Source organism: Rhipicephalus sanguineus, chromosome 1, assembly GCF_013339695.2.
Source record: "Rhipicephalus sanguineus isolate Rsan-2018 chromosome 1, BIME_Rsan_1.4, whole genome shotgun sequence".
NCBI classification, from domain to species: domain Eukaryota; kingdom Metazoa; phylum Arthropoda; class Arachnida; order Ixodida; family Ixodidae; genus Rhipicephalus; species Rhipicephalus sanguineus.
In genome coordinates, this window is record NC_051176.1 from 26,808,301 (window position 1) to 26,826,078 (window position 17,778).

The 17,778-nt window shown below is 44.3% G+C and overlaps 1 protein-coding gene across 2 annotated transcripts in view; it reads right to left on the minus strand.

Moving 5' to 3' along the window:
• The window catches only part of LOC119405544 (putative phospholipase B-like 2), a 105,450-nt gene that overhangs the window by 77,722 nt on the left and 9,950 nt on the right, over nucleotides 1-17,778 (minus strand). For both annotated transcript variants that reach the window (XM_049413812.1, XM_049413810.1), the window contains exon 2: nucleotides 390-625. In XM_049413812.1, the coding sequence (XP_049269769.1) occupies nucleotides 390-444 (55 nt within the window). In that variant the 5' untranslated portion in view covers nucleotides 445-625. The remainder of the gene's footprint in view (nucleotides 1-389; nucleotides 626-17,778) is intronic.

Genomic DNA, 17,778 nt, shown 5'->3' on the forward strand with positions numbered 1-17,778 from the left:
CCAGACATTTGTGTTCGTCATACACATTGGTCAGGCCGTGTTGATTTTCTATATACCTAATCATTGAAACGGCGGCGAAAGAACCAATACCGATTTATGTAAATCGCGACCTGCATGGAGCAGTTAGATAGATAGATAGATAGATAGATAGATAGATAGATAGATAGATAGATAGATAGATAGATAGATAGATAGATAGATAGATAGATAGATAGATAGATAGATAGATAGATAGATAGATAGATAGATAGATAGATAGATACTCTCACAGTGCGTTTGGTTCGATAAGATATGCTTTGCAAATAAAAATTTTATGGTAATTTAACTAGAGTACTACGGTGAGAGCAATTTTTGGAATGCATTGAGACTGGGAATGAGAATCAGCTCACTAGATTTAGCTGCGGTGTGCAGGTTAAGTGAGTACTTCTTTAGGATCTTGGTCATGCCGGCGTACGGGCCACCTCTCACATGCGACAGCAGGAGGTCCTTGTTTCCTGGCAGCAGCTTCACTAGCACCGAGTCGGCACGCCGACCGGCCACCGGCTCATCGTCGTGGACGCCTGATGTAGCCACTGGACGAAGGCTGGCTTCTATGTCGTCCACTTCACCATCGAGGTTTAGAAATCTAGTGGGGTACAATTCACGTGTGGAGAAACACGGAGTTGATCTATAATACTTCACAGCCTCTTTTTCTGCCTGCTGGCGTCACGTGCTACGTGACACCAGCAGGCAGAAAAAGAGGGTTGCACACTCGCCATCATGGCTGCGATCGGCGCTGACAAACCCTCCTAGGTTTAAATGCACATAATACACCAGATAGTGGACGAGAGGATGACCCCCGCCGTAGCTCAGTGCCAGAGCATCGGACGCATTATTCGAAGGTCGCAGGTTCGGTCCCTGCCGGCGGCAAGCTATCTTTTCGTGCACTTTACTTTCTTCACATTTATATTCTAATTACTACAAATAACACCCCTATACTTTCCTTGGCATTACTGTCTGTTAGATCTCTATAATATTGTGCCTAACAAAGAAAAAAATCACAGCATATCCACGGAGTGAATGATGATGAGTGGGCGAAGCTGCGGAGGTTCATCGGTAAACCGTGAATCTTCCGTGAATTCTGCCCAGTACATCATCACCGACGTGAGATCGGGCGCGTTTATACTAAAGGTTCGATGAGTTATGACGACTTGCAGCTCACTTTAATTTTACATGTACGCTGTGAATTTTCATTGTTTAGAAAACCATTGCTTTAGAAAACACCTTGCGTCTTTCGTTAAGCAGCTGGCGTCTTTTTCGTTTTGCTTTAGAAACATCTGGCGTTCTTTCGTTTTGTTTTTACAAAACATCTGGCGTCTTTCGTTGGTTTATTTCATCAATCAACGGCGTTTTGAACAAAATTTTTATTGTTTAATCACGCACAGGAGAAATCTCACCAGGCACTACCTTGGAGGTAAACAATGGCTGCTAATGGGAATGAGAGACAGAAGAAGTCGACTTTTAGCTAACACTTACACTTCTACAGAGACAGAAGAATTCGGCTTTTAGTTAACGCGCACGCTGCGAATTTTTTATTGTTCAACAACGCACAGGAGAAATCTCCCACCGGCACCACCTTGGAGGTCAAAGGGTAAGACTTGTTACTCACTACTACGAGCACGACGAGGGACGAACGGGTGCCGCCTTAAGGAGCTTCGCCCCTAAAACGAGACCTCAATTGTCACGTTCTTTCCTTCATTCATAGCGAGGGTCTCGTTCTGGCAGATTTGATGCCTACAGATAGTATGCGAGAGATTATTGGTCAGCTGCCAGCTCGTAAAAAGATCACGTGCTACGTGACGCCAGTAGGCAGAAAAAGTGTTCCACACTCGCCGTCATGGCTGCGATCGGCGCTAACTGACACTCCTAGGTTTAAATGCACATATATACCCCAGAAAGTGCACGAGAGGATGACCGCCGCCGTAGCTCAGTGGTAGAGCATCGGACGCGTTATTCGAAGGTCGCAGGTTCGGTCCCTGCCGGCGGCAAGTTATCTTTTCGTCCACTTTACTTTCTTCACATTTATATTCTAATTACTACAAATAATACCCCCTCTACTTTCATTGGCATTACTCTCTGTTCTCATTAATATTGTGTCTAACAAAGAAAAACGAGCCCTTAATAGTCACGTTATTTCCTTCATTCATAGCGAGGGTCTCGTTCTGGCAGATTTGATGCCTACAGGTAGTATGCGAGGGATTATTGGTCAGCTGCCAGCTCGTAAAAAGATCACGTGCTACGTGACGCCAGCAGGCAGAAAAAGAGTGTTCAACACTCGCCGTCATGGCTGCAATCGGCGCTGACTAACACTCCTGGGTTTAAATGTGCATATATACCCCAGAAAGCAGATGAGAGGATGACCGCCGCCGTAGCTCAGTCGTCGGGCATCGGACGTGTTATTCGAAGGTCGCAGGTTCGGTCCCTGTCGGCGGCAAGTTATCCCTATACTTTCCTTGGCATTACTGTCTGTCAGTTCTCATTAATGTTGTGTCTAACAAAGAAAAACGAGCCCTTAAGAGTCACGTTCTTTCCTTGATTCACAGTCTCGCGTGACAAATCTATCCTGTGGAATCCCTCAAGGTAACAGAACGATTATGTGTTATGGCATGTTATGGCAGTGATAGTGTGGCCTTCAACCGCTACTTCCATCGTAACGGTAGGCGGCGCTGGCAGTGTCGGCGGAGGTGCGCAGTCCCAGAGAGGCTTAGCTCGGAGGGTCAGCGTCTCGGTGCACTAATTGTTCGTAGCACACAGAAGGTCGGAGCTTGCCGGAATGGGCGATGTCTCTGTGTTCCTTAGGCACTTGTGTCGCTGTTCGGGCAGTTTAGTGGCCGTAGAAGAGATTGGGTAGGAGTAGCACGTACTGTTTCTGCGCATCTATGGTCGCAGTGCGACCAACGGTTCGACCGCCTCGTCGCCACTGAAGCATACAGACACCAGTGTAGAACACTGAACAAGGTTTATTGGGAACGAGGCTTTTAGATGCGAAGCAGCTTTCGCGCTGGGCTTTGTCCGTAGTTCCATTGGCGACCGTCCGCTTTCTAAAACCTACCATAGCCATCTATAACATATCGAGCGCGCGCTCGCGCCAAGGAGAAGTCTTCTTCGTCTTGTTCTTCGACTGCCTTGATGATGATACGTGCAGAGCACTTTAGGAGCCAGGGCTGCCGTATGCTGTCCTAGCTTGGCGTATCGCAGACAAACCCACGTGTGCTGGCATGCGCTAGCGCGTTCGGGCCTGTGTAAGAGGCTGGGTAAGACGCTGTGGCCTCTCCCCCTTACACTTTCTCAGCAATCACGTGATGGCGTTGGGAAACGAGATTCTGCAGACGCGCGATGAACCTGCGTGGCGTGCTCCAACAAGAGTTCGGGACGAGTAACAGCAACAGCAACTACAGTGAATTCATGGTGTGCTCCACATGCAAGGACGCGTTAACATCGGGCAAAGTGCCCGTGATCAACGGAACATTAAAGGGGTACTGACACAAAATTTATCGGCCGAGATGGCCTGCGGTATCGACTCCCGTGAACATGCGTATATCCTGTGCAAGATATCAACAGCGAATATAGCTTGGAATATATTTTAAATGAATTTTGAACTTTGCGTGAGCGATCGACACCCTCTCGCTACTGACACCCTCAAAGGTGACTCTTGGTGACCCCCCTACTTCCCTCACGTGACCACGCTGCAAGAATTATGATGACGACATAGCCGCCATTTATTGCCACGTTCGCTCCAGCAGCCTACTTCTCGGCGGCTGCTCGCGAACCGCGCAGAAGTGCGTCACAGTTCTGTGTTCTGACGTTATCTAGCACTGCACCCGCTAGGTGGTGACAGTTGCACTCGGAGGCTTGTCGTTTTTGAAAGCGAAACTGACACTGGTCGGTAATGAGGAGGCCGTAATTAATTATAGGTCGCGCGCTGCAGCAAATGATGTGTCGTGTTATGAATAACAGGGCCCCAGGAACATATTGCAGCAAAAAAACGCGAAGCCAAAATTTCTGTGTCAGTACTCCTTTAAGTCGACCCATGCGCTCGTTCGCATCCCCACATGGTTCCCTTTAGTGGGAGATGGTGAAATTTTTACAGCCTCTGGAGGGTATGGGCATACAACGTGTGCAGTGGCAGTGACATGTGCCAATGACGATTCATCAGAAAGAACGAGAAATAGAGTGAAAGGAAGAGAAGAAAGAGATATACAGGTGGAAAGAGCGAGACAGAGAATGAAATATGTAGAGACAGAGAAACAAGGAGAAGAGAAGTAAAGATGGAAATAGTAAGAAAAAGAAAGAATAAGATCGACAAAGAGAAGAAAAAGAAATAAAGATGGAAATAGCAATGACGAGAAAGAAATAGAGAGAGAAAGAGAAGTAAGAGAAATAAAATGGAAAGACCGAGAGAAAGACATTTTTAAAGAGAAAAAAGACAAGAAAGAGATATACAGGGGAAAAGAGCCAGAAAGAGAAAGTCTCTATAAATAGAGAGAGAAAGAAAGGAAAGACAGAAATAAAGACGGAAAGCGCGAGAAAGAAAAGAAATAGGTATAGAGAGAAAGAGAAGAAGGACAAATAAAGATTGTAAGAGTGAGCAAGAGAAAGTAATATATAGAGTAAAACGGAAATAAAGATAGAAAGACCGAGAAAGAGAAAGCGACAAAGAGAGAAAGAAAGAGAACAAAGAGAAATAAAGAAAGGATGAGCGAGAAAGAGAAAAGAATAGAGCGACAAAGAAACGAAACAAAGCGAAATAAAGATGGCAAGAGCGCGGAAGAAATAGAGAGAGAGATATAGATTGGGAAGAAAGAGAAATACAGATGGAAACAGCAAGAAAGCGAAAGAAATACAGAGACAATGAAGGAGAAAAAAGATCGATATAGGGAGAAAGAGAAATAAAGAAGAAAAGAGCGAGAATGAGAGAAATAGAAGAGAGAGAAAGGGCAGAGAAATGGGAAGAGCAAGGAATAGAAAGAAATAGATAGAGAAATCAAGATGGAAAGAACGAGAAAGAGATATACATGTGAAAAGAGCGAGAATGGGAAGGAAATGGATAGAATGAAAGGGAAGAAATAGAAATAAAGAGGGAAAAACCGAGAAAGAGGGAGAAATGTATAGAGCGAAAGAAAGAGCGGGAAGAGAAAGAAAGATAGAAAGAGCAAGAAATATAGAGAAATAGATAGAGGAATAAAGATGGAAAGCACCAGAAAAACATAGAAATAGAGAGAGAAAGGAAGAGCAGAAAGATGGAATGAACGAGACAGAGAGAGCAATAGATAGGTAGAGAAGGAAAGGCCAAAATGAGAAAGAAAGACGGAAAGAGCAAGAAAGAGAAAGCAATAGAGAAATAAAGATGGAAAGCGCTAGAAAGAGAAAGATATAGGCAGAAAGAGAGACAGAAGAAAGATGCAAAGAGCGAGAAAGAGAAAGGTATATATAGGCAGAAACAGAAGAAGGAGAAATAAAGATGGAAAGAGCAGAAAGAGCACGAAACTGAGGTAGAAGGGAGGAATAGAAATAAACATGCAAAGAGCAACAAAGAGAGAGTAAGAAAGAGAAAAGATAAACAGATGGAAAGAACGAGAAAGACAAAGAAAGGTAAAGACAGAAATAGAAGACAGAGAAATAAAGAAGGAAAGGGCGTTAAAGAGAAAGCAGTACATAGAGAGAGAAAGAAACGGAGGAAAGCGAAATAAAACTGGAAAGGTCGTGAAAGAAATAGTTAAAGAGCAAAAACAAAGATGGGAAGAGTGAGAAAGAGAAATGGAGAGAGGAAAGGGAAGAAGGAAATAAAGCTGGAAATAGCGAGAAAGAAACAGATAAAGAGAGAAAGAGAAGAAAGAGAAATAAAGATGGAAAGAGCGAGAAAGAGGAAGTAATATATAGAGAAAGAGAATAAAGAAAAAGATGGAAAGGGCGAGTAACAGAAATAAATAGATAAAGAGAGAAAGAAAAATAAAGACGGAAAGAGTGAGAAAGAAATAGAGAGAGATATAGAAAGAGAATAGAAAGGAAGGGAAGAAAGAGAAATAAAGATGGAAAGAGGAAGAAATAGAATGTAATAAATAGAGAGACGAAGAAAAAGAAAAAAGTAGGAAAGAGCGAGAAAGAGAACGAAATAGAGAGAGAAAGAAAGGGAGAGCGAGAAATAAAGATGGAAACAGCGAGAAAGAGAAAGAAAGGAAGGGAAGAAGGGGAAGAAAGAGAAATAAAGATGGAAATAGCCAGAAAGAGATGGAAATAGAGAGAAAAGAAAGAGGAATAAACATGAAAAGATCGAGAGAGAAAGAGAAGAAATATTAAGATGGAAAGAGCGAGATGGCGAAAGAAATAGATATAAAGCTGAAAAGAGCGTGCAAATATAGATAAAGAGAGAAAGAGAAATGAAGATGGAAAGAGCGCGAAAGAAATAGATAAAGTAGGGAGAGAAGAAAGAGATGGAAAGACCGTGAAAGAGAAAGGAATAGATATATAGATAAAAAAAAGAAAGAAAGAAAAGAGAGAGAGAGAGAGAGAGATAGAAATAGATATAGAGAGAAAGAAAGAGAAATAAAGGTGGAAAGAGCGAGAAAGAGAAAGAAGTAGACAGAGAAAGAATAAAAGGAAGAAAGAGAAATAAAGATGGAAACAGCGAGAACGAAATAGATAGAAAGAGATGAAAAAGAAATAAAAATGGAAAGAGCGCTAAAGAGAAAAAAATGGGGAGAGAAAGAAAGGGAAGAAAGAGAAATAAATTGGGAGGAGCGAGAAAGAGATCGAAATAGGTCGAGAGAAAGAAAGGGTAGAAAGAGAAATAAAGATAGAAAGAGTGGAGAAGAGACAGACAGATAGACAGACAGACACACAGATAGATAGATAGATAGATAGATAGATAGATAGATAGATAGATAGATAGATAGATAGATAGATAGATAGATAGATAGATAGATAGATAGATAGATAGATAGATAGATAGATAGATGCGCTCAACGTTACAGAAGTTCGGTAAGAAATTCGGTGCATTAAAAACGGCCCCACGCGGGAGCTACACAAGAGGCAGGATTGAATGGAGCGCGCTTTGCCGCAACGCCCATGGCGGTGCGGTCGGGTGCTACAAGTATTCAGATACTTAATATCCGCTTCACTGCAAAGCAAGCCGCCTGGGCTGCTTAGCTTCGCCAACGCACACGCGCGGCAGCGAAGTCTGGGCTAGCGTTCCGCGGAACATAGTCACCCCAAGGTATAAGTAAACTGGTATGATTTATACTCTAAGAAAACGGTACGATTACTCACTTCGCGAATTATTTCCTCTTTTGCTTTATTCTCTCCTACTGCGGAAGAAATGTGATGTGTATGACATAGTGAGCTAGTTGCGTATCTATAGTTAAAAACATCGCGAAGTATACACGGACAAGAAAGTAGACAGGACTAGCGGTGACAGCCAACTGCTGGTTTATTGTATTGCTGTTTAATGTACTTTCTCGTCCGTGTATACCTCGTGCTGTTTTTAAATATGGAGACGTACCAACTGGCTCGCATGCACTCGCTGTTGAGCTAGTTGTGACAAACGCCACCGGGCTATTGGGAGCCACCCCAAATAATGAAATCAAACTAGAAAAAAATTACATCAAAATCCATCCTCTGAGCGACACGAAATGGAGCAGTGTGCATGTAAGTTCATGGCTGGGCTATTCAAGAAAATTTTTGTTCTCTCTCGCAGAAATACATAGTGGTGCATGTTTAACTTTTACAACTGTTGGCTATTCTTAGCAAAATCAGTACCACTTGTAAAATGGTCACCGCCAAAATGAAGGACCTCATAACACTGGCCCTCCAAGATTCCATCTCACGCAAAAAAAGCAAAAAAGCCTGAAGCATAACTCATTATTCGATATTGCCTTCACTGATTTCCAGTGGTTGTAAATTGTTACCTTGGTGTTGCTCGACGAAGACAGTTGTAAGAAAATGTGAGAGTTGTAGACCAGACCTCGGTTCAGCCGGCGCTTTATTGCACGAAAAGCAAGTTGGCGCCGTCGAAGACGCGCGAGCGGCATGATTGCTGATAGTTGTCTTCCAGATGAGGAAGATGAAGTCCAATAAATAACGGGAGAAGAAGATTACGCAGGCGGACGGCAGAAGGAGAAAGCATCTGATCGGGTCGGTCGCCTGCGTTTTTCATTTGCTCCTTGCCTCAACCGGCTCGATCGTTTTACCTCGGTCTTGACTCTCTGGGGGTTTTGGGCCAAAGTTTGAGGACTACTGAATTTCCTTTCTGATAGGTGTTTCTCTAGTGTCAGATTTGATTAGCGAGTACATTTTTGGCTAGTAAGACCAGACAGATGCGTTTTCCTCACCTGGACCAGGGACCTTCCTCTGGTCAGCTTCTCTTCCTCCGCGGGAGTTACCAATGAACCTGTTTCTACGCAATGGAATCTCATCTGTCCCTGTGGTCATTGTCCCAAACAACCAAGTTGTCATGCGAATGAAGAACACAAAAGGTATCCAGGCGGCGCTGAGATCAGCTACAGCTCACTTCCACAGCATGACAGAGGCACGGCAGTTCGGCAAGGGTGGTATTGTCTGCTTCTCGTCTGACCAGCTCTGTGTTCGAGATTTGCTAAAATGTTCGGTGTTCGCTACCAATCCGGTAAGCGCCTTTATTCGACCCCCACATATCATGCGTTAAAGCACTTGTTGGGGACGTCGATAGCAACATGACTCCAGCTAAGGTACTAGAGATGTTTTCCAAGGCAGGTGCGATCGCAGTTTATAGGTGTGGAAGAGTTGTAGATAAGAATAAGGTCCAAACTAAGAATAAGGTCCAAACTGGTGACCGTTACATTTGCCGGGTCGAGTCGCCCAACTGAAATCAAGGCGTGGCCGCTAATATAAAGAGTGGAACCACTGTCGCCTCGTCCCCTATTGTGTATAAAGTGCTGGCGCTACGTTAACACAATGAAAGGTTGCAGGTCAGCTCCCAATGCCGAATTTGTGGTGAGGCGCACAATTCGCATAAATGTAAAAAGTAATGAAGAAAAATGCTGTCTTTGCCATGAAGCGCACTACGCAGACAACCCAGATTGTTCGGCCAAGGCACGGGAAATACAAATTCTGGAAATTGTCGATCGAAGACGATGTTCTCGAAAAGACGCCATTGCTGAAATTCAGCCTAGAACGCAGAGGTACGCTGGTGCTGCAGCCCGCCATACTATAGCAATGGAAGCGTCTCTTTCCCTGTCCATTGCGGACATGATGGAAAAGACAATGGAAAAGGCTAAACAACGGCTCGCTACCACTCTTTGTGAGTCCTTGCCACATATTATAGCCAACCCGATGGCGCACGAACGCGACACGTCGAGGGATATGGACACAGTTTCACAAAATGCTGATTACTCCCCTGATAAGTAAAGCCGAATCTGGGATAACAGCTTCGAATGCACAGCCTGCAGGGTCCTCTCGTGGAGGCATCCAGAAGGAAAGTGATATCATACCGGATGATAATCAAGATTCAGATGATATGGACATGGACCTCAAGTCTCTAAAGCGCTCTAGATCCCCTATCTCCAAAAAATCTGGTTCACGAAAAAATTTGAAAAGTAAAAAATGCCAGGACAACCTCTCGAAAAGCGATTTTTTAAAAGAAAGTATTACACATAAGGCTGTCGCCGACTCTATGCTGTCGAAATCATAGGGTCCCTGAAAATTCTGCATTGGAATTGCCGATCTGTTCACTCAGCTATAACAGATTTGTTGTATTTGTCTTCTAAAATCACTCCAGAGATTATTGCATTACAAGAAACTTGGCTTTCCGCACATCATTTATTTCACTTAACCAACTTCCGATCGTGTCGTCTAGACCGTCCAGCCAAAGGTGGAGGTTTACCCTTCTTTATCAATAATAAAATTAGTTTAAAGGCTAAAATTTCGTACAAATGCATGCCCCAAGAATGCGAAATTTTCGCCTTAGACATTACCTTGCCAGGATGCCTTCCTTTCTCTCTAGTAAACGTATACTTTCCTGTGCGCGTACGAGACACGCAAAGTTTAGATATGGCTGTCCATTCATGGTGTAAAGAAAAAATTCTCGTTTGTAGATTTTAATTCTCACCACACATGTTGGGGTTTTAGAATAGATCAATGTGGCCAACGTTTGTGGGACTGGTCTATACACAACAATCTGTCGTGCCTCAACGCTACAACCCCCACATTTATTCGAGATCGATCCCGCTCTGCCTTAGATTTAATTTTTGTAAGCTCGACAATTTCTAGCACTTCGTGGACAGCCCTGGGCTGTGCCGCCACAGTGACCACCTGCCCATAATGTTTGAGATTGCTTGCCCCATAATACCATCATGTTCTCATGTTCGAATTTTTATAAATTATTCCAAATTTAAAAATGACCTGAAAGCAGCTTTAGCATCTCCTTCTGAAGACAGCGATGAAACTAAAGCTATGAAATTAAGCGCAGTAATTAAAAGATCATACAAAAGAGCAGAGTTTATTATTAAATCGGCCAAGAGGGTGCCTTATAGTCCAAGGTGGAATTCAGATTGTTCACGTGATCACAGACGACGAAAGGCAGCTTGGAAGCAGCTAATTCATAATCACGTCCCCCAAAAATTGGTCAGACTACAAATTTATTGTTGCTGGATTTAAACGCACGCTGGCCAAAGCTAAAGAAGACTATGACAAAGGACATTTCGATTTTCTTTGCAAACCTAAAAGTGCGTCATTTCTTTATATGAGATACCGCAAAATCCTACCGTCTCTAGTAAATACTGATTATGAAAGTCCATCGCCGGAAGAAATGACAAAATCTTAAGAGTCAATTGGTAAAGGTCCAGGAAGTAGATTCTCTTCGACTTTACCGAACAACTGGCAAAATTGTACCCTAACGACTAACTTTGAAAAAGTGACACGGTCCGAAGTGACAAACGTGATTAGATATTTACCTTCGTCTGCTCCTGGTCCTGATGGAATTACAGTGCCTATGATTAAAATTTTATACAAGTTATTACCTGGTGACGTCGTCAGTCTGATAAACTATTCTTTAAATCACACCTGAATACCGTATGACAGGAAAATAGCCAAAGTAATTCCCATACTAAAAAGCAAGGGATAGGTTTTAACATAGAAAATATCAGACCTATATCTCTAACGTCTAATATCATCAAGCTTATAGACAGGGTCCTAAATGACAGAATAAATATCTGGATGGCAGCCAAGCCAACATTAAAATTGGTTTTCGTAATGAGTCTTCAATTTGGTGCGCTAAAGCTGATTTAGAGAGACGAATACGGCTTGCCCGAAAAAGAAGACATTACGCTGCTCTTGTCACACTTGATATAGCTAAAGCTTATTGTGGCGTCGAGCACTCCGTTTGACTGAATACACTATAGAGCTTAAATTTTCCACAATATATTACTCAGTGGGTAGCAGGATTTTTAAAATCAAGAGAATTTTATTGTGTGAAGAATGGATGTTGCTTATCTAAATTCAAACAGAAACGCGGAGTTCCTCAAGGGGCAGTCCTATCTCCGCTATTATTCAACGTACTGATAGGTCTATTCCAAATCACCAGGATGTCAATGTCCACATGTATGCAGACGACATCTCGTCTTTCGCGGCAGACAGTGACATTTACTCACTACATCAAAAATTGCAAAGTTATAATAATACCATGGAAATTTGGCTGCAGTCGATATCATTGTCGTTAAACATCAGTAAAAGTGCGCTCTTGGTGTTCCCCTAGCAAATTCAATTTCAATTTCCGTATAATATAAGCAGGAACCAATTCCACACGTGGATTATATCAAACATTTAGGCATGATTCATAATGAAAGACTTAATTGGAGTCCACACATAGAATATATAGCAGCAAAGGCACAACGGGCGTTAGGCTTATTGCGTAGGCTTAGCAACCGAAAATACGGGTTACGTAGAGACACCTTGTTGATGTACAAAATGAACATGCGCCCAATATTGCAAATTGGGTGCATAATATTTTCGGGCGGCCCAGCTTATAAAACAAAACATTTAGTTCTATTGGAGCGTGAAGCGCTGCGAATTTGTCTGGGCCTCCCAAAGTTTGTGGCCATTATTGTTATGCATCAATAAGCACGCCTTCCAACACTTCTTTGTCGATTCCGCATCTTAACGGTGCAAACTTTTTTTAAATTTTACGGCTTACGGGCTAGAAGGCCTGCATACGCTTTTATTAGTGACCCCGACTCCTTCTTTCTTGCTCATTGGCCACGATTTTCACACACCACAAATCATTTTTGTTCATAAGCAGCTGGACAGCATTAAGGTGGACATTAGAACGGTAATTCAAAATTAATGGCTCACATCGTAATATTACGATAGAACATGATGAAAATTTCCCCCCAAAATATAAGTTCCAATCGCTCAGATTTTTTAATAACAGGTTGACAGATTACTAGGTAAATGCAGAAACAAAAAACATAATAGTCACAGATGCTTCTGTGAATAATCATAAGGCCGGGGTAGAAATTGCTTCCGATTTGCTTGACTGGTCATTCTCAGTGAGGCTGCCAGATTTTACTCCTCTTTTTGAAGCTGAGCTCATGGCTATTATTTTGGCGCTTCGAAAACGGCCTTCAACCAAAATTAGTGCAATCATCATAACAGATTCTCTTTCGGTATGTACAGCACTTACAGCTTCAGAACAATCACGAACCCTAATGACTTTGCACACATTAGTACCGTCCCTGCTGAAACCTAGCTCTGAAATTATTGTGGGTCCCAGGTCACTGCGGGATAGAATTAAATCAACTGGCCGATTCTTTAGCCCAGGTTGCCCTTGATGGATCAATAATTTTGGTACTCCCAGAAGTAGAATACAGAGCAGCGATCAGATATCGAAAATTAGCAATTTGTACAGGTATGATTGAAACTATAACTAAATGGACAGAATATCAGCACCTTAAATTTCCATGGATACCTCAGTGGAGTCAGTCTAGAAAGTTTCAAGATATTATTACCAAATTTCGATGTAGTGCCCCTCCATTAAACTTATATATACACAGAGCTGGTCTGGCAATATCACCCCTTTGCCCATTTTGCGAAGAAACAGAATCTATTAACGTTATTTTATATCATGTCGCAACTATTCAATACTCAGGAAAATACCTGGTTATTCCGTTTTCGACGATAGGTTTAAGTTTAACGGCAGAAAACGTTCTAAATTTCGGTGCCTCTGTTTTGAGACATTGCCACAGAGATGTTTTTGATGCTGTGTATAATTTCATTCTAGCCACTAAACGTATTCCAACATAAAATATACTTTAGGAAATACTGAAAAAATACTCGTGAAATAATTATAAAACGTGATTAAAGGTAAGACATACAGTCAAATTTGGTCGAGTCAGGTGAACTCAGTTGTCTGGTCGTCTCAAAATTTCAGACCCCTTACTGTAATAGCATATATTTTCTTCCTTTTAATTTCATTTTTTCTCACTTTATTGCTGTTGATCTTAGTAATTTTTTTTCTATTTTAGTGATAGGGAGGCAAAAATTAATATAGGTAACATCCGTAGGTTACAATACGTGTTCTAGGCCAATCCCCCAGACTGGGTATGTGCCTGATTTGACAGGCTACAAACAAACAAGCAAACACAGTGACTACATTTCCGAATGCCCTTTTTTGAAAGTCTGCGAATGCATCGGAGATATAGACTTACAATACCATGCTTGCACTGATGATGCTGATATCTTGCGGTGAGAAGAAGCGCTCCTTGTTCTGTCGAGCGTTGATGCCTGCGCTAACTGCGGACAGCTGTGTGAGAACCATGTCAACCTGCGACGATAGTAATTTCTGGTTGGCAAAAAAGTGTCTCCACACACCGTTCTGATCTACAGAAACCCCGATATTAATAGAGCTCGAATGACATTTAAGTCATAAAATAATATAGCAATTGTCCTGAAAAAAAGAACGACAGAAAACAGCGTTGCACAAATAGTACTACTTGCTGATGAATCATCTTTTACCTGTTTATAAGATTTTGAAGACTCCGATAGAGTAAATGCGAGCGTATTTAGCGGGGCCAGCATGGGCGTAGCCAGAAATTTTTTTCGGGGGGGGGGAAGGGCACCACTTTGATCTGAAATTGGGGTCGGCTAGGCAGCTGTGATCGAGTGTCATTTTGAACTCCTGTATGCCATGGCAAAAAAAAAACTTCGGGGAGGGGGGGGGGGCATGGGCCTGGTGTGCCCCCCCCCCCCCACTGGCTACGCCACAGGGGGCCATTACTAGAAAAGTAACTGCCGTTTACCGTTGGCGTATTTCTGATCATTATTTGTGCCAAATATCCTTTCGCTGGCGAGCTTCTGGTGGCACAGCAGGCACGAATGGGCGTCAGACAGTACACCACGCAATTTTGTGCATGATCGAGCGCTTTCCATTGCATTCGAAGACGCTCTTTTCTTTTCGCTTTATGTTTTCTTCTCGTAGTGTTTTCGGCCAGCGTGCGACATCCGTATAGTTCTACGCCGACAACCAACTATAATGTTTTGAGGTAACCGAAGTTAAAGCCCTCAATTCATAATTACCGCGGCCATCTGTGGCCGATGCGATGCGCTTGCCACTCTTGCCGCGCTTGACTCAATCGTATTCCATCAAATGTTGTGTACCTGCCTCATTTTTAGATGCAAAGTATCTTATGGCGGAGTTCAATCCGGTGGTGGTGGTGGTGATGGTGGTGGTGTGCGGCGTGACCACCCTTACTGCGCATGCGCATACCCTCCCCCTCCCCTCTCCACTCCCCGTCCTCCCTTTCTCCTCTCCACTTTTCCTCTTCTCTCCCCCTCTCCACTTCCCCTCTTCTCCCCATCTCCACTTTCCCTCCCCCTCCCCCTCTCCACTCTTCCTCTGAAACGCGGGCTAGACATGCCGAAACTCTCTCCTGCGCAACGCCGCGATGAGCACCAGCGCATGCGCGTCCCCTCCCCCTCTCTCTCCTCTCCTACGCTGCCCCCCTCTCACACGCCTGCCGACTGCGTTCCCCGCTCGCCCTATGAGAATTAACGGCCAGGCTAGAGGAAAGACAAGACGCGCGTAGCGTTCCTCTTCGCGTTCCACGACGCGAGGTCGGTAGCATGCCCAAAGACCGCCAACGGAACGCGATCGTGCAAGTGCTCCGGCTTCGCATCGCCTCATGGTCCCCTTTAGCGGGAGATGGTGTAATTGTTTTCACCTGCAACCCGAATTTCTCTGTTCCGCCGACTGCGCGCCTTTATCTCCGATGGGTCTGTCCTTAAAGTGTTCTTTTTTCAGTCACAACAGCGACCTCGCGGGGTATGAGGATTCATATCCGTCAATGGTTAAGAATATACAGGCTACTCCAAGCCACAATAATAAAAACGACAAACGGACGCCTCTACGCGCATGACACCAAGTGCCGTTAGCGGCAGCATTAAAGATGACATGAACCACTGTTCCAAATAATCATCGAATGCCCTGAGTGTCGGCTCTTATTGATTCCCGAATAGATTGCCACAAAAATTTCTCGAATCCGTCAAGAAAGAGTGGTGTTACAGGGGTTCATCACGCGCTTTGAAGAGGCCCTGCATCTTTTCCAAGTAATGAACGAATGACTTGATTAAGGAAGTTTATTTCCTCACGAATCGACAGCGGCAAAATATCTAGAAACGTTGAAGTACGAGCAGGAGTCGCGCGTAAGCGCTTTCTCTCTCCTTTCGTACTTCTGTAGGAGGGTCTCAACTACTCTTGCGAGCACGGATTGCGGGGACCCAGCGGACTTTAATCTCCTAGTCTGTACAAGGAAGAAGTTCTACATCTTGTGAGGACAAGACTTCGCAAGGTCAGCTGGTGGTGCTCGCATGAGTAGTTGAGACCAGAAGTTTAAAGGGCGCCCAAGAAAGAAGCGAACGAAGGAGGAATAAGCCTTGCATGCGAAACAGCAACCACAACAGCAACCCTACGTGCAAAAAAATGACGCATAAGCTGAAGATGGTTGTGCATCCACACGGCATCAACATGGTGGCATCCGCGCCTGAAAAGATTGCGCGGATGCGTTCGCTAGTTTCGGGCGATAAGCGCATTTGCTGGTGCGCAAAAAAGTACGAGAATACATATGTACGATGTACCGCGGAAGTAATCCGTGAGATCCCGTTAACGTGTGGGAAATCCTCCGTATACGACAGACGAGGTGCTGCGTAAATGATCGGGAGCATCAGCTGAATATAAAAAACATATTATAATGGCCATTTTCTCACACACTGTACTGCCTGCAACTCAGGGGCACAGTTTCGTCTCACAAAGATATTGCGGAGGAGCAAGAACTCATGTGCACAATAAATTTTAGAAGCATATTATCACGAGGTCGTGACGTCAACGAAGGCAGCAGTCGGCGTGTCCGGGATGAAACTCTTTATTTGGCCGAACTTGTGGGCGGGAAACCCAAAGTCAAACTACAGCAACACACACTGCACACTGATAGCGGCGAACAGAGCGTCGGCCGTCCATAATCTGATCATGGCTGGGACACGCCGTCTTTTATTAATAACGCACCGAACTTTCGAGTCTTATCACTGGTGGTCATGGAAGCTCTCGAATAATCTAGTCTATTCGTGTCCTGCGTGCAATCTTAAAAAAGTGATCTACGCGAAGCTTCTCAAACGCTGTGGTGCGGTCTGCGTCGAGCGTTGCTAACAGTCCTTGCGAGTCAAACCCGAATACATGAAAATAAAACAAGCGGGCGTGGCAATGCCCCCCTCTGAAAAAGCATCGTCCCGATGCCCAAAACAGAAGATGGAAGTAAAAAAATGCATGTAACTTGAAAGAACAACAATCCTCAGGTTTCTCAATGCGCATAAAACGACTTGAGACGCATGAAGTGAACGATTTCAGGTCGTGCGCTGCGCCGCTGAGACTTTGTGATGCCGTCCGTCCGGAGGGACCTCGTAGACCAGTGCACCGAGACGTAGTAGCACCTTGATTGGCCCGAAGTATCGCCGAAGAAGCTGTTCACCGAGCCCACGTCGGCGTATCGGTGTCCAGATCCACACACGGTCACCGGTCTGGTATTCCATGTTGCGGCGCCGAAGATTATAATGACGGCTTTCGATCCTCCGGTGGTTCTTGATACGCAAGCGGGCGAGGTGTAGAGCTTCTTCGGCGCGTTGCAAATAAGTCGATATTGTCTTCGTAGGTTGTAGCTGGAAGCATTGCGTCGAGAGTCATTGGCGGGCTCCTTCCGTGGACCAACTTGTACGGCGACGGCTGCGTTGTTTCTTGTACTGGCGTGTTGTATGCGAAGGTCACATACGGAATGATGACATTCCACGTCTTGTGCCGACGTGCACGTACATGGCCAGCATGTCGCCGACGGTTTTGTTTAGATGCTCGGGGAGGCCATCCGCCTGAGGGTAGTAAGCGGTGGTCCGGCAGTGGCTTGTCTGGCTGTATCTCAAAATCACCTGAGTTAACTCCACAGTGAAGGCCGTACCTCTGTTGGTGATAAGGACCTCTGTGGCACCATGACGCAGGACGATGTCTTCAACGATGAACTTCGCGACCTCGGCGGCACTGCCTCTTGGTAAGGCCCTTGTATCGGCGTAATGGGTGAGGTAGTCGGTAGCGACGACGATCCATTTATTTCCGCAGGACGACGTACGGAACAGCCCCAGTAGGTCGCGGATACATGCAGCGCGACTTGGGCGAAGACAGGAGACACATAAGACACAGATGTCCCTGTTTTATGTCTGTGTTTTATCTGTCTACTG